General features: G+C 45.7%; 1 protein-coding gene across 3 annotated transcripts in view; it reads right to left on the bottom strand.

Moving 5' to 3' along the window:
- Positions 1-18792, bottom strand: part of ACTN2 (actinin alpha 2) — a 129053-nt gene that overhangs the window by 17533 nt on the left and 92728 nt on the right. For all 3 annotated transcript variants that reach the window (XM_059715677.1, XM_059715672.1, XM_059715675.1), the window contains 3 exons: positions 17660-17810; positions 2837-2945; positions 1370-1510 (listed from right to left, as the gene is read on the bottom strand). In XM_059715677.1, coding sequence (XP_059571660.1) covers positions 1370-1510; positions 2837-2945; positions 17660-17810 — 401 coding nt within the window. The remainder of the gene's footprint in view (positions 1-1369; positions 1511-2836; positions 2946-17659; positions 17811-18792) is intronic.

Genomic DNA, 18792 nt, shown 5'->3' with positions numbered 1-18792 from the left:
TGACAGGTAAAAAAAATATATATTTTTTAAATTTGCAGTTTTACTAAACTCAAGTGTTGTTAGAAAAACAGGTGTTTAATAAATGTGCCATTTTATCCTGCTACTGTCTCTTAACTACTTCAAAACCAGCAAAATATGATCAACTGGTCCAAGGAAGTCTTTATACTACAATTTTTCATTGCAAATTTTCTCTTCAGTGACCTGAAGGCTGTGTATAGAATTTTTTTTTTCACCATTTAAAGCACTTTATTGCCGTGACTTAACAAAAGTGCATGGCTTTACAGCAGTTTAAATGGGTACAGCATTTTAAATTAACCCTTGTTAACTGAGGTATTAAATTTGAAGCGCTGTATTTTAAATAACTTCTGTATGCTGGTCAAATTTCTGACTAGTGGAGAAGCCCCAGGAGACTGCGGAGTGCCCCCTGCTTCCTAGCCTGGAAAGCGCAGGGAGGCTCAGAGTCCACTCCCTCCCCACCCCCCCCAACCAAACACTGCTCTTCTGTCATATTTAAGAGCACTATAACTTTACAGTGCTATAAAAAGTGCTCTAAATTACAGCACTGTAAAAGGTGCATAGAGCACTTCTGTACATACCCAAAGAGATCCCAATTTGAATTCAAGTTCCATGGAAAACAAATTCCATGGGAATTTACCATTAATGTCAATAGGATTGAGATTTTATCCCACACGTATATTGTCTTTGAGTAAGGAAAGAGGACATGAAACTGACACCCTTGCTGGGGACCACATGCCGCAGAAGCCCATGGTGTGGAGACAGCCCCCAGGAATTCACCCCACCACATGGACTGTGTTACCAGCACATAGCCCCCTCCCCTCCCCCCCCCAATGCTGCACAGGTGGCATAAAGTCTTCCAGGGCCTCCCCCCACTGCATGTTACCTGCTACCAGTTGAGCAGTCCCTCTCTAATGTATTATGATGCAGGATCCAGATCTACATGTAGGTAGTAAATACCTGACAGCATCCTTTCAGTACAACTGCACAAATGTATTACTGTAATTTTGATTTTGACTACAGCCTAAGAAAAACAAAATGAATCCCTTAAAATTATTTTTACAAGTCAGCTATATTTGTATTTCTGCCTTCTAGATCTCTGGCTATGAATTCTTTCCAAGGGGAAAAGTATTGGGTCTATTTTCCTGAAAGGGCCATTTCTTCTTGCAGTTCATCTTTCTTTATAGAAAAGTCTTATACAACAGAGAAGATATTCTCCTAGAAAGATAATTTCAAGGTAGGATATGTTTTCTCTTATATATGTATTCATGCCACAAGAAGACAAGGATTCCTCTGTTGATTAGAGGAAAAGCCCTTCTTTACAATTCTAAACTAAAAACATGCTCCCACTTACCTGAATTTCCTCTATGCTGTGAACAATAAACATGTCCTGTAAGTCTTCCATTGCGCCTTCCATCCAGTTGTTGAAAGGAGCAGCTCTCTTGGCAAATTCCAGGTAAAGCTGATCAATTGTTTCCAGCAACTTCTCTGTCCTCTGTTAAAGTTAGCAAAGGTACACAGGTAAATTCATTGTTGTTATAGTGCAAGCTAACATATGCTTTTAGTGTTCCTTTTGCCACGTCCTCCATTTTCAAAAGTGACCAATCGTTTCTGGCTCTCCGATTTAAGACACCTAATGGTTCTCACTGCAGTCAGTGGGACTACTCACATTAAAGTTACCTGCATATTAAACTTCCATAAAATTAAGCCTCTGCCTAACCCTCTGGAAAAAAGGATTGGGAGTACATAATTTTTTTGCAGCTTTTTTATTTAAAGTGTTTCATTTTAATGTACCTACATGAAAACAAGTTCAGTTCTACTAATGTAATATTAGTTGGTCATTTCTTTCATATATAAAAAGGAATAGCAGCACATATTTGCTAAATTTCAGCCTTGCCTCCCTCTGCCCTCAGTGGAAGCCAGGAAGACACAACCTAGGGATTTCAAGGAATGTTTATACAGCTATTTTTGGGTCAACCCTGCGGTTGATTTTATTCTAAAAATCTGAGCCATATGACCTGCCTTTCCTTGTTTGTATCACACCTTGTAGCCAGCAGCATAACCATCTATATCATGCTTCTTATTTGCAAAGAGGAGCCCTTCTAGGAACTGGCTTACAGACCTCTCTCTCCTTATGGGCAGCAGAGACAGAGAGTGGGATATAAAAGGGCCAGCTCTCAGGAACAGGGGAATGCATTGTTGCTTCTGATGGACTTCCTGGATTTGAACAATGTGCAATGAAGTTCTAAACATACTGTAGAAAGATATAGGTGGGTAGGGGTAGTATTGATCCCACACTTCCTCAGGGGATGATCCTGCCTTGAGCAGGGAGCTGGACTAGGTGACATCATGAGGTTCTTTCTGACCCTACTTTTCTATAATCCTAAAATCAGTGTAAATATAACCTGAATAAAGATGGATCTCACTGCCTAGGAATCCCTGTCATCCAAAAGTCTACAAAACCGTTCTCTTTATTTTGCCTCTCAATCTGAGTTTTGTTGAAGCAAATACAGAAGAGTGGTTGCCTAATGGATATCGCTTTTAGGCATCATATCTAAAGGGTGGTGCTATAAGCCACCTCTTGAGAGAGAAATTCATTTTGTTCCTGCCCTATAATCATATCTGTCAGCAGATCACTGTTAAATCTGTTAAAAGTAGGTAAATGTATTTTGCAAATCAAACCACAGCAAATTGAAGTGGAAAAATGAGGAAAGGGGTTATTACAGTCTGGGTTTTGGGCATTAAAAATCAATAGTGGATCTTTTCTGAGCCCTAGAGCTTCATTAAAAAAACACCAGCAACTTATTGATGTACAATTTACCTCCAATGCCTCTCTCCTTTTCTGAGTAAGTGTTCCCAGTTTGTCCCATTGGTCACATATCTTCTGGCATCGATCATTGACGCTTACAGAATCATAGTAATCCAGTTCACTAAGAAAGAGTGAAGACAAAAAAGAGCTGCAACTTCTGAAAGAATGGACAGGGGGTGCATCTATATGAGATGTTTACTGCAGAGCAGCCTAATTAGCTCCACAATATAGTTTCAACATCTACACGTGCAGCTCTATTAGGCCACAAGAAACTAATTAACTCCGCCACAGGTTAATACTTGTAAACACAGTTATGATTTTACAGTGGAGTTCTTTAGTGCACAGCAACACACCTGTAGATGCTGACGGGGCTGGCTGGGGCATAAGGGTGCTTCGTTGTGGGGAATGCCTGCTGGCTAGCCCTGAACTGGAGCACCCTCGTGCCCCAGCCAGTCCCTCTGCTGCACATTGAGCTGGGGCAGAGCAGTCCTGGGTTGGCAGGCTGACCCCCCAGATCCCCTGCCAGCCAGAGCTGCACTGACCCACCGCAAGGTGCTATGGTCCTGGGCACATGTTCAAATGCAGCGCCTGGGAGCAATAAACTCTGTCCAAGTGTGCATGTTGCAAGAGCACTCACTAAACACTTACCTTTTTTCTTCTCATGTTAAAAAGCCATATTGCAGCCAGTTAAGTAATGCACTGGTAGCAATGTGTAGGGCCAGGGCACTCAGAGGGGCATATCCAACCTAATCAATTCTCTGCCATTGCAGGAGTTTCAAGCACCAAAATCACCACAGACATTCATGTTCACTGTCTGTGGCATGTTCATTTCCTGAGGACTGAAATATTTGACTCTAACCCTTATTATTGGGCTCAACATAGAGGAACTGGGTGAAATATAAGGGCGTACAATATACAGAAAGAACAGAGTTGATGTAAATTTGGATTCCAGTCATAATCCCTTGCTTCCAAGACTGGGAGTGGTACAAAGACCTCCCAGACTTGTTATAGAAGGAATTGTGTCCAGCCCCCATTCATAGAACAGCATTAATTGACTCAGGAGCCTAGAATCATAGAAAATGAGGGTTGGAAGGGACCTCAGGAGGTCACCTATGCCAGCCCCAGCTAGATCATCCCAGCCAGTTTTGTCTAGTCAGGTCTTGATAACCTCCAAGGACAGAGATTCCACCACCTCTCTGGGTAACCTGTTCCAGTGCTTTACTGCCCACCTAGTGAGCAAATTCTTTCTAATATCTAACCTAAACTTCCCTTGCTGCAACTTGAGACCACTGCTCCTTGTTCTGTCATCTGCCAGCACTGAGAACCGTCTAACTCCATCCTCTTTTTGAACCCCCCTTCAGGTAGTTGAAGGCTGCTTTCAAATCCCGGCTCAGTCTTTTCTCTAGACTAAATAAACCTAGTTCTCTCAGCCTCTCTTCATAAGGCATGGCCCCCACTCCCCTCACCACTTTTGTTGCCATCCGCTGGACTCTCTCCAATTTGTCACATCCTTTCTGTACTGGGGGGCTCAAAACTGGACACAGTACTGCAGATGTGGCCTCACCAGTGCTGAATAGAGGTGAATAATCACTTCCCTTGAACTGCTGGCAAAACACCTACCAATGCAGCCCAGTATGCTGTTAGCCTTCTTAGCAACAAGGGCACACTGTTGGCTCATATTCAGCTTATTGTCCACTGTTACTCCCAGGTCCTTTTCTGCAGAGCTGCTGCCCAGCCAGTCAGCCCCCAGCCTGTACTCATGCCTGGGATTCTTCCATGCTAAGTGCAGGACTTTGCACTTGTCCTCATTGAACCTAATGAGATTCCTTTTGGCCCAATCCTCCAATCTGTCTAGGTCACTCTGAATCCTAGCCCTCCCCTCCCCCCAGTTTGGTGTCATCTGAAGACTTGCTGAGGGTGCACTCTATGCCATCTTCCAGATCATTGATGAAAACACTGAACAAAACCAGCCCCAGGACTGAACCCTGGGGCACTTCACTTGATACCGACTGCCAACTAGACATCAAGCCATTGATTACTACTCTCTGAGCCCAATGCTCCAGCCAATTTTCTATCCACCTTACAGTCCATTCATCCAGCCTGTACTCCTTAGCTTGCCTGCAAGAATGTTGTGGGAGACCGTATCAAAAGCCTTGCTAAAATCAAGGTATACCACATCCACTGGTCTCCCCGTATCCATAAATCCAGTCACCTCATCATAGAAGGCAATCAGTTTGGTCAGGAATGATTTGCCCCTAGTGAATCCATGCTGGCTGTTCCTAATCAGCTTCTTTTCCTCCAAATGCTTAGAAATGGATTCCTTGAGGATCTGCTCCATCATTTTTCCAAGGACTGAGGTGAGTCTGTAGTTCCCTGGATCCTCCTTTTTCCCTTTCTTAAATATGGGCATTATGTTTGCCCTTTTCCAATCATCCAGGACCTCTCCTGTTCACCATGAGTTTTCAAAGATGATAGCCAGTGGCTCTGCAATCACATTGGCCAACTCCCTCAGCACCCTTGGGTGCATCTTGTTCAGCCCCATGGACTGTTACATGTCCATCTTTTCTAAATAGTCCCTAACTGTTCTTTCACCACTATGGGCTACTCACCTCCTCCCTATACTGTGCTGCCCAGCATAGTAGTCTGGGAGCTGACCTTGCCTGTGAAGACTGAGGCAAAGAAGGCATTGAGCATTTCAGCCTTTTCTGCATCCTCTGTCACAAGGTTGCCTCCCCCATTCAGTAAGGGACCCTGATCCTCCTCTTGCTACTGACATACTTGTAGAAACCCTTCTTATCACCCTTCACATCCCTTGCTAGCTGCAACTCCAATTGTACTTTGGACTTCCTGACTTTATCCCCGCATGCTTATACTCCTCCCTAGCTGTTTGTCCAAGTAGAACAAACTGTCCAAGTAGAAGGAACCAAGTAGAAGGAACTTTAATTTCCAGATGCACTTATTCCATTGGACAGAATAACAGGAACACAGGTTACAGACTCCAAAGAAGAGGTAGTGACCAATACTAACCGCTTGTTTACTGTGTAGGCTGACTCTATACTGCTTGGCAGTGACAATACATATAACAGCTTCTTGGGTCTTGTTTTGAGCTTCTGAGCTGAACCGGTGTCAAACCAGCTTTCTGATCCAGGTGACAAATAATTCCTATGATTCTGCTGATGACTTCACGACCATAACAAAATACACGTGTTGGGAATGTTACAAGTTCACTTTTACCAGTGTATCATTCATCATCCACTGAATTTAGCTCTTGGCTGCCTCTAGAGGACACTTTGCACAGCATTAAGCTCACTTCTGTTGTAATTTTCTGAGAGCATGCTAACATGAGGCTAAGATTCACTCTAGCACAGGAGAAAGATGTTAATTCTATACAGAAGACACCTCCTCAATCTGAACATTCCTTTCTAGGCAATTTGGAGAGGAATATATGTATCAACTTAGCCAGTAACTTGAGGGGGGTTCACAGTGGACTAAATGGGAAACATATTTATCTTCCCCTCAGTGAAGCTGCAGTGTAGGCTAAGGACAGTATTCTGTTCTAACTCCTCTAAGCCTTGTAGGAGCTGAGTGCTAGTGACTTAATGAAGGGGTATCTGGGCTATTCTGTTGTAAGCTATGACTTCAAATGGGAGTATGCATCATGAACCAGTGAACTGTGGAAAACTAAATCTTTTTTTTTTCACAAAATGTTCTAATAATAAAAAAACCATGGAAAATCCTATACATTTAAGCAGACTTGCCTACATAAAGGGTGCGTCTACATCAGATGTTTACTGTGCAGTAGCATAGATTACTGCATAGTAAGTATGTGCATCTACACATGCGCATGCTTACTGCTCAGTAAACTTCTCTGATCATGAGTAAATTTGCTACCTGCAAATGCAAGCAGAAAATTTACTTGGGATTAGTTAGTGAGTAATAGTGCTCATTTAGATGCCTGACCAGAAGCAAATCTGTTCCCGGTCAGCCAACCACAGTGGCGTGGGAGATTGCTCCCTGCCCCCCAGGAGCTGCCTTCTGCTGGGGTGGGGACTATAGTCCCCTGCCCTGACAGCAGAGAGCTCGAAGCCCCCCTTCTCCAAGATCACAATCAGGGAGCAAGGGCTGAGAGATCCTTATCTCCCAGCCTCTGCTTTGCTGGAAGCAGCACCAGGGGTCCCAGCAACAAGTGAGCAGTCAGGTTAGGCAAAGCACCTGTGTGGACATCCTGGGATTCAGGGGCAGCCTCCTAATTAAGATCAATGAAACATCAAAATGTGGCAGGAGAGATAAATGGGGAAGTTATATAGAGGACTAGGAGTGTGGGCAGGAAAATTTGGGTGGTCCTAGGGCATGCCACAGCCACCCCAGGGCCCATCCTGCTACAGCTTCAAATGTTATTTGTCTGATAAGACTTTTGGGGAGGTTAAAAAATACACGCTTGGAGTGAAATGGGATGAGGCAAATTTTGGCTGCGATTTTTTTCTTTAGTGTCTTATGTGTTGTTTTTGTAATGCAGAGTGCTGGAAGGTGGTGGAGAAAAAATCCCTAAATAGCTCTGCCAATTTACCTCAGTTATGACCAGCTACATTCCTGCTATCTTCCCTTGGCTTTTGTCGAGCAGACTGCCAGTTTATATTACAGACTTGTTATACGGACAAACAGGGAAAAGAATCTGATTGTTGACACTCATTTTAGAGGAACACTACCAGGTTAAAAATGATGGACCAGATAGTTAGCTGGTGTAAATCAATGACTTCACTGACCAATAGCCACCCTTCTTTTAAACTAAGTAAGAAAGTTAGCAGTATGAACATCTAAAAACAACTTGTTTCCAAAAAACTTCAAATTTGTCTCATTGCTGACCTCCTAATGGTTCTGATGCAACAAAGTACGTAAGCTTATGTACATAAGTACTGTCACAAAAGCCAAGTTAAGTAAATGCTTGGGCACTTTCCTGGTTCAGGGTCAGGTTCACTTTGCTCATAAGCACTATTTGAACCCTGGTTCCCAGAAATGAAAGGTTCTCCTGATCTATTTAGGTCAGAAACTACATTTTTTGGCTGAAAATAAGTTGTTAAACTGAGGATATATGCAAACAACTTAATTTAGGCTACTACAGGGGCTTTGTTACACATTATTTTTAGGCAGCTCCTGGAGCTCCAAACCCCCCTGGATTGTCCACATATTAACACCTGAAACTAGTTTTAAGCACACTTTAGGTAGCTTCAAGTCACGCCACTCCAGGGCAGGCTTATCTCTAAACCATGTGACCCAGCTTGTGTTCTGTGAATGTGTGCCCACTCCCCACAGACAAGCTGCTCAAGTTGCAGTCCTCTAGCATCCCACAATGCAGTGTCCCCTCCCCTCCCCTCCTCTTCTGTGTGGAGAAACTTTCTATCCCCTGAACTTTACTTCCCCTCCCACTCCTGGGGGTATTATTTTCCCATCCCCAGGGGTGTACCCTGTGCAAACAGCCTGCACAGCACATGCCAGCTAGCCAAATTACAACATGGACAGGTCCAGGAGTGGAGTCTAGCGGGCAATGGAGGTAGGAGGCAAGATGAAGTCCCCATGAGCTGGAATTTCCTTCCCAGGCAGTAAGTCTGCCAAAAGTACCTTTCCTCACTGCTCCCGCCTCCCAGCCACCCTAGGAAACATGACCAGCATCCCTCATGCCTCAATCCCAAATCCCAATTTTCTAAAAAATGAGTTTCTTGAATTTACTTCCTCTTTCTGTCTTTTCAAATTCTTTTTTTTAACTTCTTTTCAGATCTTCTTTGAGTGACTGACTTCCTTCATTTCACTGCCCTTTCCCCATCCCCATTTCCTTTCCACCACCAATTTCATTAACCACTCCATCCCATTAATTCTCTGCCTCCCAGCTTCATGTTCCTGCCCTCTCCACCACAAACCACACTTACACTCCCGGAGGGCGGGCTGGGAGGTGCCAGGAGTAGGACTCCTGTACGGGTAGGGAGTAGACACCACACAGGTCTACAAACAGCAGCTCAGAATGGTGTCTACGAGGAGTGCTGCTAGGGCCTCTGCCCAGGGGGACAAGGCTAACCGGGGCTGGTCTGAGGCCTCCACCCAGACTGAACCCATGGGGGAGCTGATGTCCCCCTACCTCCTGGCCTGTGGGGGCCCCCACACCTGTCCAGCAGGTGCCCGTCTTGGGGCTCTGGAGGCACAGGTGAGGGAGCTCCGGGAGGAGGTTAGCAGGCTGAGGGGGATCAGGGAGGCGGAGGATGAAATTGACAGATATTTCCTTTCCCTGCAGGACCAGGCACCGAAAGAAGAAGCAGCCCGGGGAATGCCCTCCGCAGCAGAGTGGCAGACGGTCACAGCCAGGACCGGAGCAGCTCGCAGAGAATCGGTACCAGCTTCTCCAGTTCGACTGGAGAACAAGTACGAGGCCCTGGCGATCCTGCAGGAGATGGAAGGGGAGGAGGAAACCCTTGGGCAGGAAGAAACACCACATTCTTCACACTCCAAACAGATCAAGAGATTCAAGAGGACCCAGAGGAGGAGGCGACGAGTGCTCGTCATAGGCGACTCCATCCTGAGAGGTATGGAAGGGCCCATCTGTCACCAGGACTCCTCGGCACGAGAGGTATGCTGCCTCCCTGGAGCAAAGATTCGGGATGTGACGGAGGTAATCCAGGCCAGGATCAAACCCACCGATTACTACCCCATGGTCCTAGTCCATGTGGGTACTAATGATGCAGCCAGGAGAACCCCCGATCACCTGATGGTGGACTACAGTGCTCTGGGCGGCGTGCTGAAGGAGTTCGGTGCACAGGTGGTATTCTCTTCCATCCTACCAGTGAACGGACTTGGAAGACGGCATGAGAACTGTATCCGAGAGACCAACTGGCGGCTTCGGCAGCGGTGTCTCGAGGCAGGCTTCAGCTTCCTGGACAATGACCTGCACATCACGACGAGGGACATGCTCAGCTGGGATGGGCTTCACCTGTCCCCCAAAGGTAAGCATGTGTTTTCTTCTAGGTTGGCGGATCTCCTCCGGCGGGCTTTAAACTAGGCTCTCCGGGGGGAGGGGAAAATGAGGGTGGGGGAAGCTGTGGACCACCAAACCATGTGGCACCCACAAGGACAGCCCAGCCTGAAGAAAGAGAGCATTGGGAACCTGAAAGCCATGGGGAGGCCAGCATGACGGCACAGGTAAGAAATGAGAAGGTAAGAATCAAAGGGCCCCTTGGGACTCGGAGCGGGGGGCAGCAAAGGCACCAGTCGCAGGGCTCAAGTGCCTATATACTAATGCTAGGAGCATGGGAAACAAACAGGATGAACTAGCGTTCCTGCTTGCACTAAACACCTATGACTTAGTGGGGCTAACGGAAACCTGGTGGGATTCATCCCATGACTGGGTGGTACATATTGAGGGCTATAGACTGTACAGAAAGGACAGGGTGGGGAAGAAAGGGGGAGGGGTTGCGCTCTATGTCAGTGAGCATTATACATCAACCCTCATCAAGACGGAATCCAAGGATGAGGAAGGAGAAGGATTGTAGGTTAGGCTACATGGGGGGCAAGGAGAAAGGGATTTGGTGATAAGGGTCTGCTACAGACCCCCACATCAAGGGGAAGAAAGAGATTCGGGGCTCCTGAGGCAAATCTCAGAGACCATAAAAGCTAAAGAGGTGGTAGTCATGGGGGACCTAAACTACCCGGACATCTGCTGGGAGTCACAGACAGCAAAGTCCCGCTGCTCACGCAGGTTTCTAACCTGTGTACAGGACCTCCACCTGACTCAGGAGGTACACAGTCCCACTAGGGGGAATGCCATACTGGATCTGATATTGGCAACGGGAGATGACATGGTAGCGGACCTCCAGATCAGTAGCCATCTGGGGGACAGTGATCACCTAATAATAGAATTCACCATAAGACGGCGAGTGGGTAAGGTAACTAGTAGGGTGAAAGTGCTAGACTTTAGGAAAGCTGATTTCAATGAACTCAGGCGATTAGTCAAGGACACACTGCAGAGTAGGAGATTTGAAGAGATGGAAGCCCAAGAAGGGTGGCTGTGCCTTAAGGAAACGATCCTTCGGGCACAAAGCAAGACAATCCCCGAGCGAGGCAAAAGAAGGAAAGGGACCAGGAGGATTCCCTGGCTGACCAGAGAAATCCAGAGCAGCCTAAGGGACAAAAGGGGAGCACATAAAAAGTGGAAACAGGGAGAGATCACCAAAGATGAATATACCTCCTCTGCTCGTGCTTGTAGGGAGGCAGTTAGACAGGCCAAAGCTACCATGGAGCTGAGGATGGCAACCCAAGTAAAAGACAACAAGAAATTGTTTTTTAGATATATAGGGAGTAAAAGGAAGGCCCAGGGAGGAATAGGACCCCTGCTAAATGGGCAGAAACAATTGGTGACGGACAGGGGGGACAAGGCTGAACTCCTCAATGAGTTCTTTGTCTCAGTGTTCCTAAGTGAGGGGCACGACAAGTCTCTCACTGGGATTGTAGAGAGGCAGCAGCAAGGCGCCAGACTTCCATGCGTAGACCCTGAAATGGTGCAGAGTCATTTGGAAGAACTGGATGCCTTTAAGTCGGCAGGCCCGGATGAGCTCCATCCAAGGGTGCTGAAGGCACTGGCCGACATCATTGCAGAGCCACTGGCGGGAATATTTGAAAGCTCGTGGCACACGGGCCAAGTCCCGGAGGACTGGAAAAGGGCCAACGTGGTCCCCATTTTCAAAAAGGGGAGGAAGGAGGACCCGGGCAACTATAGACCTGTCAGTCTCACCTCCATCCTTGGCAAAGTCTTTGAAAAAATTATCAAGGCTCACATTTGAGAGAGCCTGGCAGGACAAATTATGCTGAGGGGAAACCAGCACGGGTTCGTGGCAGGCAGATCGTGCCTGACCAATCTAGTTTCTTTTTATGACCAGGTTACGAAACGCCTGGACACAGGAGGAGGGGTGGATGTCGTATACTTGGACTTCAGGAAGGCCTTCGATACGGTATCCCACCCCATACTGGTGAACAAGTTAAGAGGCTGTGACTTGGATGACTACACAGTCCGGTGGGTGGCGAATTGGCTGGAGGGTCGCACCCAGAGAGTCATGGTGGATGGGTCGGTTTCAACCTGGAAGGGTGTGGGCAGTGGGGTCCAGCAGGGCTCGATCCTTGGACCGATACTCTTTAATGTCTTCATCAGTGACTTGGACGAGGGAGTGAAATGTACTCTGTCCAAGTTTGCAGATGACACAAAGCTATGGGGAGATGTGAACACGCCGGAGGGCGGGGAACAGCTGCAAGCAGACCTGGACAAGTTGGACAAGTCGGCAGAAAACAACAGAATGCAGTTCAACAAGGAGAAATGCAAAGTGCTGCACCTAGGGAGGAAGAATGTCCAGCACACCTACAGCCTAGGGAATGACCTGCTGGGTAGCACAGAAGTGGAAAGGGATCTTGGAGTCCTAGTGGACTCCAAGATGAACATGAGTCGGCAGTGTGACGAAGCCATCAAAAAAGCCAATGGCACTTTATCGTGCATCAGCAGATGCATGACGAATAGGTCCAAGGAGGTGATACTTCCCCTCTATCGGGCGCTGGTCAGACCGCAGTTGGAGTACTGCGTGCAATTCTGGGTGCCGCAATCAAGAGGGACGCGGATAGCCTGGAGAGAGTCCAGAGAAGGGCCACTCGTATGGTTAAGGGCCTGCAGACCAAGCCCTACGAGGAGAGACTAGAGAAACTGGATCTTTTCAGCCTCCGCAAGAGAAGGTTGAGAGGCGACCTTGTGGCTGCCTGTAAGTTCATCACGGGGGCACAGAAGGGAATTGGTGAGTATTTATTCACCAAGGCGTCCCCGGGGGTTACAAGAAATAATGGCCACAAGCTAGCAGAGAGCAGATTTAGATTGGACATTAGGAAGAACTTCTTCACAGTTCGAGTGGCCAGGGTCTGGAACAGGCTCCCAAGGGAGGTGGTGCTCTCCCCTACCCTGGGGGTCTTCAAGAGGAGGTTAGATGAGCATCTAGCTGGGGTCATCTAGACCCAGCACTCTTTCTTGCTTATGCAGGGGGTCGGACTCGATGATCTATTGAGGTCCCTTCCGACCCTAACATCTATGAATCTATGAATCTACACCCCCCACATAGAGCAGGGATAGAAGCTTGTCCTGGCTCACCAGCCCTGTAGTGTCAATTCACAGCTGTAGCTCCTAGTCAGGCCCCTGCTCACCAGCCTTCTAGGGGTAAGTTACAGCTGTGCAGGTGGGGTACAGTCAGAGAAGGTTTTTATTCTTAAGGTGTGACTGTTTCAAACTCAACCTAGCACTAACATATGAGCAGGTCAACATGCAACATGTAACAAGGCCCACAGTTTAGTTTCCATTTACTAAAGCTAGGTACAGATGTTATACTTACCATTCAATAAATGTACAGATGTTCACAGTACATAGAGCACTTTAAATGTGGCAGATCCTGCTCTAAATTAACCCTGGGTGGATATGGTATCAGACTAAAGCACTTTAGGTTAGAGTCCTTTATTGAATGTCTGTACCACAACCCATTGTGAATCAAGGTAGGTTGCACAATGCCGGAATCCCTGGGGCCTCTCACTGGATGGGTTTCTAGCTTTGGCCAGTGCACATCTGCTCTAGTTGAGCACTGGCCCAGCCCAGCCTCACCCCAGAGCTGTCACAGAGAGGAGACAGAAAAGGCTCTGCCTCCTTCCTGCATGGCCAGGCAGGGGGGTTGAAGGAACAGAGCTCCCTGCCATGCATCCCCAGCTTCCTGGCTTGGATCTTGGAGGAGACTGGGCCAGGTCTGCATGGCAAACGGGCTCCATTCCCCCAGCTGCAGCTATGAGCTGCAGCTTCAGGTTGTGCCACTTTTCATCACACTGGGAACTGGGGGTAGGTGAGGGTAATGGAGGCACCAAGCTGCATCTACTCAGCCTGCCCCTCCCCAAGACCTAAGCCAGCAAGCTGGGGGAGGGGGCATTTCCTCTCCTGCTCCCCAGCCACTACTGACAGCCGCCAACTGGTGGGGGAGAGGGGCTGCTCTGGCTGCCTTCTGCAAGGCATGTGGGAGTGCTCTCAGTCTGGTTGCCGCAGCCAGCACAGCCTGCTTCCTCCTCTCCCTCCCCCCCTACGCACACACCATGGGCTAATATCATTTCTGTCTGCTCCCACACTAATCTAAGCCACTTTGAGTAAAGTGTGATACTTAGAGTGCTTCCGTCTTGGATTTCTTGAACATCTGTACTTAGCCTAAATAATCAGAGCATGCTGTTACTGAAGTGTAGCTGACATACAATAAAGCCCTGTCCTCATATCATTAGTAAATTTTTCATATGCCCAGAGACAAAGGGAGTTATTTACTCATGAAAATATACTACGAAATTTTGATCATAACTGAACACCTTAGAATCATTGCATTGCACTATAAATTACTAGCACCTTGGCATATAGCTTAGCCCAAATATATATAACATTTACAGATTTATAAATGGGAAATCCCTGTTTTTTTTCCTGGGTTTTAAATAGCATCCTATCCAAGGTTTGTGATGTCTCATGGCAGTGATTTCCAGGACTATCCAGATTGGCACAGAATAACAGCATAACAACATCTAAACCAAAATGAATTTGTTCTTTCTCTTACATACACACACACACACACACACACACACACACACGTGCACACACACTCACATCCCTCATCCAAACACCATCAATCAACAAGCTTTTAACAATTTTAATCTTCATACTCTTAGTGGACTCAGCTGCTGTAGCAGAAAATATCAGAGTTGACACTGAACTGTAACAAGTACAGTTCAAGGGCACTCAGCAATTGTTGTCTATCAAAATAGAAACATCAGGCAGCCAAGAGATGACTACCAAAAGGTATGCAGGCGTGCTGCCATGGACCGTGGATATGGACAATACTGGTTTCTGTAAGGGTCTGAACCAATGACCAAAGAATTCAACAGAAAGATGCCCTATTGACTTCAACGGGCAAGTTCATATTTCTTAACATGCATATTTTAGGCACATAGTCTTTCTAAGAAATACCGCTACTGAGACTGAAATAGGATTCTGTGAGGAACTTCCAGTTACATTATTAAAATCAGCACCTAAAAATACTTCCATTTCCTTGAGTACTTGCCATTTATACAACAATCATTTCATTCAATGTTCTCCCAGGGCTTTAAGCATATTTAGCATTATATCCCACCTAAGAGGCAGGGCAGTGGTGTTCCATTTTACAGCTGAGTTCACAAATGCTCAAAGGAGACCATGTACAACATCACTGAAGTCAACAGGAGCTGTGGTATCCTATGGGCATCTCTAGAAACCAAGCAAAAAGGAACTAGTTCAACTGAAAGTAGGTTAATGCCAGTGTTAGGAAGGGAACCTGTGTATTCTTTCTCACTCCCATCCAGCCCCTGTTCTAACCACTTGGGCATGGTCTTTTCTAGTTTGCAAAATATAGACTTAGAAGATGCACCACTGACCCTGTCCATCAAAAGGATGCTTTTCAAAGAGAACCTTGTTGCTCATTCCACTCTAACTCCATTGGCATTAATAGTGATGTTTGGAGCTGTAACAAAGATGGTCAACTGGCCTTTCATACAACAGAGGCAGATGGTACAGTGCTAAGAACAATAGCAATGGCTGTCAGACAGTCTACATCAAATTTCCAATATTTCTTATGCTTGTGGAGCAAAACTAGAGTTAGAAACTGCTAGACATTTTCTTCTCTAGTGTCGAGGAGCTACTGAAGCTTGCTGTGAAGCATGCCATACTAACTCACTCTTACTTCATGTGCCTCCTCTCCAGAAAACGATCAGCATGGCTAGCTGAGTGGTTCTGAGCATGTCCCCAGAGCCATTCTTAAACTCTCTGCCTTGACTGAGCTTCTCAGGGCTGTAAGTTGCTTCAGCCCTGGCAGAGGGGGAATCAGCTGATGAGGTGAACTTCCCCGAAGAATTCCTGGGTGCAATAGGGAAGTAGCATGGACAAGTTCTTTGGAGACTTTTCTTCAGGAGCATAAACGCGGGTAAGACTCCCCAGTGTTCAGAAGGCAGGCAGAGCAGGAGCATAGAAGCAGAACTGGACCCCATGAAAAACGAAGTTTTAAAATCATGGCCTTTTTCAAAATGGAAATAAATGCTTTTTTTTTGTACAATACTCAGTGCAATGGGTATTCTACCTAGCTAAGAAATGGAGAAACAAACTCACAGAGATCAAAGAGAAACTCATCAAGGATGATGCAGAGAGTCAGTGGCAGGGATGGGACCAGCATTTGAATGTCCCGACTCACAGAATCTCATTCTAATCACAGGTCCACAGTGATTACTGTTGGATTTATAGTTTTGCTCTGCAATTCAGCAAAATATTCAGCACGTTCATTTTAAGCATGGAGATAGTACTACTGAGTTCCAGCATAAAAACATTACATTCAGTGAGATTACCAGCATACTTAAAATTAAGCAAGTGTTTAAAGCTATGTTCACACCAGGATTGCTTTACCAATAAAGAAATATTGGCAAAGTACTCCTAGAGTGAGTACAACTGTACCAGCAAAGCTGCACTTTGTACAAGTAGAACAAAACTACACCCCAGGAGCAAAACAAGGTATGCCAGTAAAACTTCCATTTTTTTGTTTAGGTTCCTGCTATCACACACTGCTTCACACTTCTGCACAGCACAGGGATCACACACCTCTTCACACTTCTGATCCACAGGCAGACATGCCAGCAAATGCCTGTAATGTAGAACCAGTTTGCGTGTAGTGAAATTAGACTGTTCGCCTAATTGCATTCTCCATCTGAATAGGTTATAATTGTGTGTTCTGGTCTGGGTTGGGGTGGCGTGCTAGGATATGGGAGCCCCTGGGTTAAAGTCCCTACTCCCACAGTCACTTTCCCATTTGTAATATGAGGATACTAGCACTTCCCTACTTCACAGGTGTATTCTGAAAATAAGTGGGTCAACAACTGTGAAGTCTTCAGACATTATTGTAATGAGAATTGCAAAAACAACAGTAGACTGCCTATACACAGATAGAACACAAATTTGTGTACTTATGTAAAACCTTTTGAAATGGAATGAGACACATCAGTGGTTCCCAACCTTTTCAGACATGAGGCACCCCTTGATAGACTCAAGGCACCCCTTGGAAAATGCCAGCTCTTAATTTTCACTTGTTTTTTGACTACAGAAAAATACTGGAGAAAATCTTCTGTTGCAAAGAACCCAGAAAGATCACAACAGGTCAGAATGCTTTTAAAACTATGGATTCCTATTTGAAGTCTCTGCAATTATCTTGTGAATCATGTATGCACACCTACCAGTGCTAACACAGTGTATCACCCTTGAAAGAATCTCAAGGCACCCCAGTATGCTATAGCACTCTTGCTAAGGATCAGCAAGCTATATCAATGTAAGAATTTGTTCATATATAATCTTGGGATATTCAATCTAGACTGTGTATATGGAAATAAAATTACAGTTGTAATTTATGACAGTGGCTTCACAGCTTGTCTCCCAGCAGCTCACATGAACTGCCCACCCCCCACAACAAGATACCCACTGATAGATCTAGAGAAAGAAAAGCATACTGTAAATCAGACTGAAAATGTTTGCCCTCAAACAACCACATTCATCTGTATGTCTATATTTAGATGAAGGGGAGGAAGAGAGAGAGAGAGAGAGAGAGGTTTCAGTGACCAGTTCAGATAATGTACTTATGAAGCTATCTGTGGCATTCTTACATTGTACCTATGACACTATGGAATTTATTGGAAAGCGTTTATCAGTTAAATGTCAGCAGCTGTGTGCCTCTAAATGGAACATACTTCAGCTCCTGGGCAATGGCAGCGATCTGTTCCACTCGATCCTGGTGGGCAGCCAGGTCGCTCTCAAAAGCTTCATGTTTCCTCAGCAAAGCCCGGAGCTCAGTCAGTGAAGCTGATTCATAATCCTTCTGCAGTAGGATCTGCTCTTTGCCTACAAATAACATAGAAGGAGCAGTCACTTGCTCACTTGCTCCTAATTCATTACTACAATGTCCATAAATTGAGGTGCAGCTGCTGTGATCCAAAATCCAGCACTGGTGAAATCCTGGCCCTACCAAGATCGATGACAAAACTGCTTTTGCTGCTGAGAGTGATGGTGTTTAGGAGTGTGATTTTTGGGGGTGACCCTCTATTCCTGCAAAAGCCTTACACAGACCCATTATACTAGCACAAGAGTGTTCTTGTTGGGGTAGCTTACTTCACTCATTAAAGTGGTATAAATAAATCTTACTAGGAAAAGCTCTTTTTTGTTGGTGTAAGCTGCATCTATAGTAGCTATGCAAGCAAACCTTTTCTCAGTGTTGACCTGGCTTATGAAACCAGACACCAGATCTCTATATTCAAAACAAATCTTAGTAATAAATCCATTAATCTCTGTCAAACTCAGGTCCCAAGCCCCCGAAATCTCCAAAAATGACTGAGACATGTGGCTGCCTTTTTAAATGCTGTTGATTTTTAAAGTGAAAATACAGAAAACTTACTGACCTCTCTGAATTAGCCTCCTTTTACAATATGCTAATCCATAGAGTCAAAGATTTTTAAGACCAAAAGAGTATCATTATTTTGCTTGTATATATGCTCCTGTATCTGTGTGTAAATTTCCCTTGGACCAGAGTCACAGTCTGTGGTCACCGGTAGTATATTTTCATTAAGTAGGCTTTTAGGACTTCTACATAGCATTTCTCTTCTGGTATTTCCTTGGTAGTCATTTATTGATGACAACTACACATGGTCCACTCAGGCAGTATGACTAAATTCTGTTTGGAAAGAGCCAGCAAAGGCTGTGTGCAGGGGATGAAGGGCATGCTGGGCGCAAGTAATGGAGGCAGTTGTGTATGATAGAGGCTATTACACAGATACTCTAGTGTTGTAAGGTCCCTAATGAACCTCATGCCAGCTCTGAAAGCTAGCAC

This window comes from Alligator mississippiensis, chromosome 1 (genome assembly GCF_030867095.1).
Source record: "Alligator mississippiensis isolate rAllMis1 chromosome 1, rAllMis1, whole genome shotgun sequence".
Classification (NCBI taxonomy): Eukaryota; Metazoa; Chordata; order Crocodylia; family Alligatoridae; genus Alligator; species Alligator mississippiensis.
The sequence above is the reverse complement of the archived record's forward strand: the minus strand, read 5'-3'. Positions and strand labels throughout refer to the sequence as shown.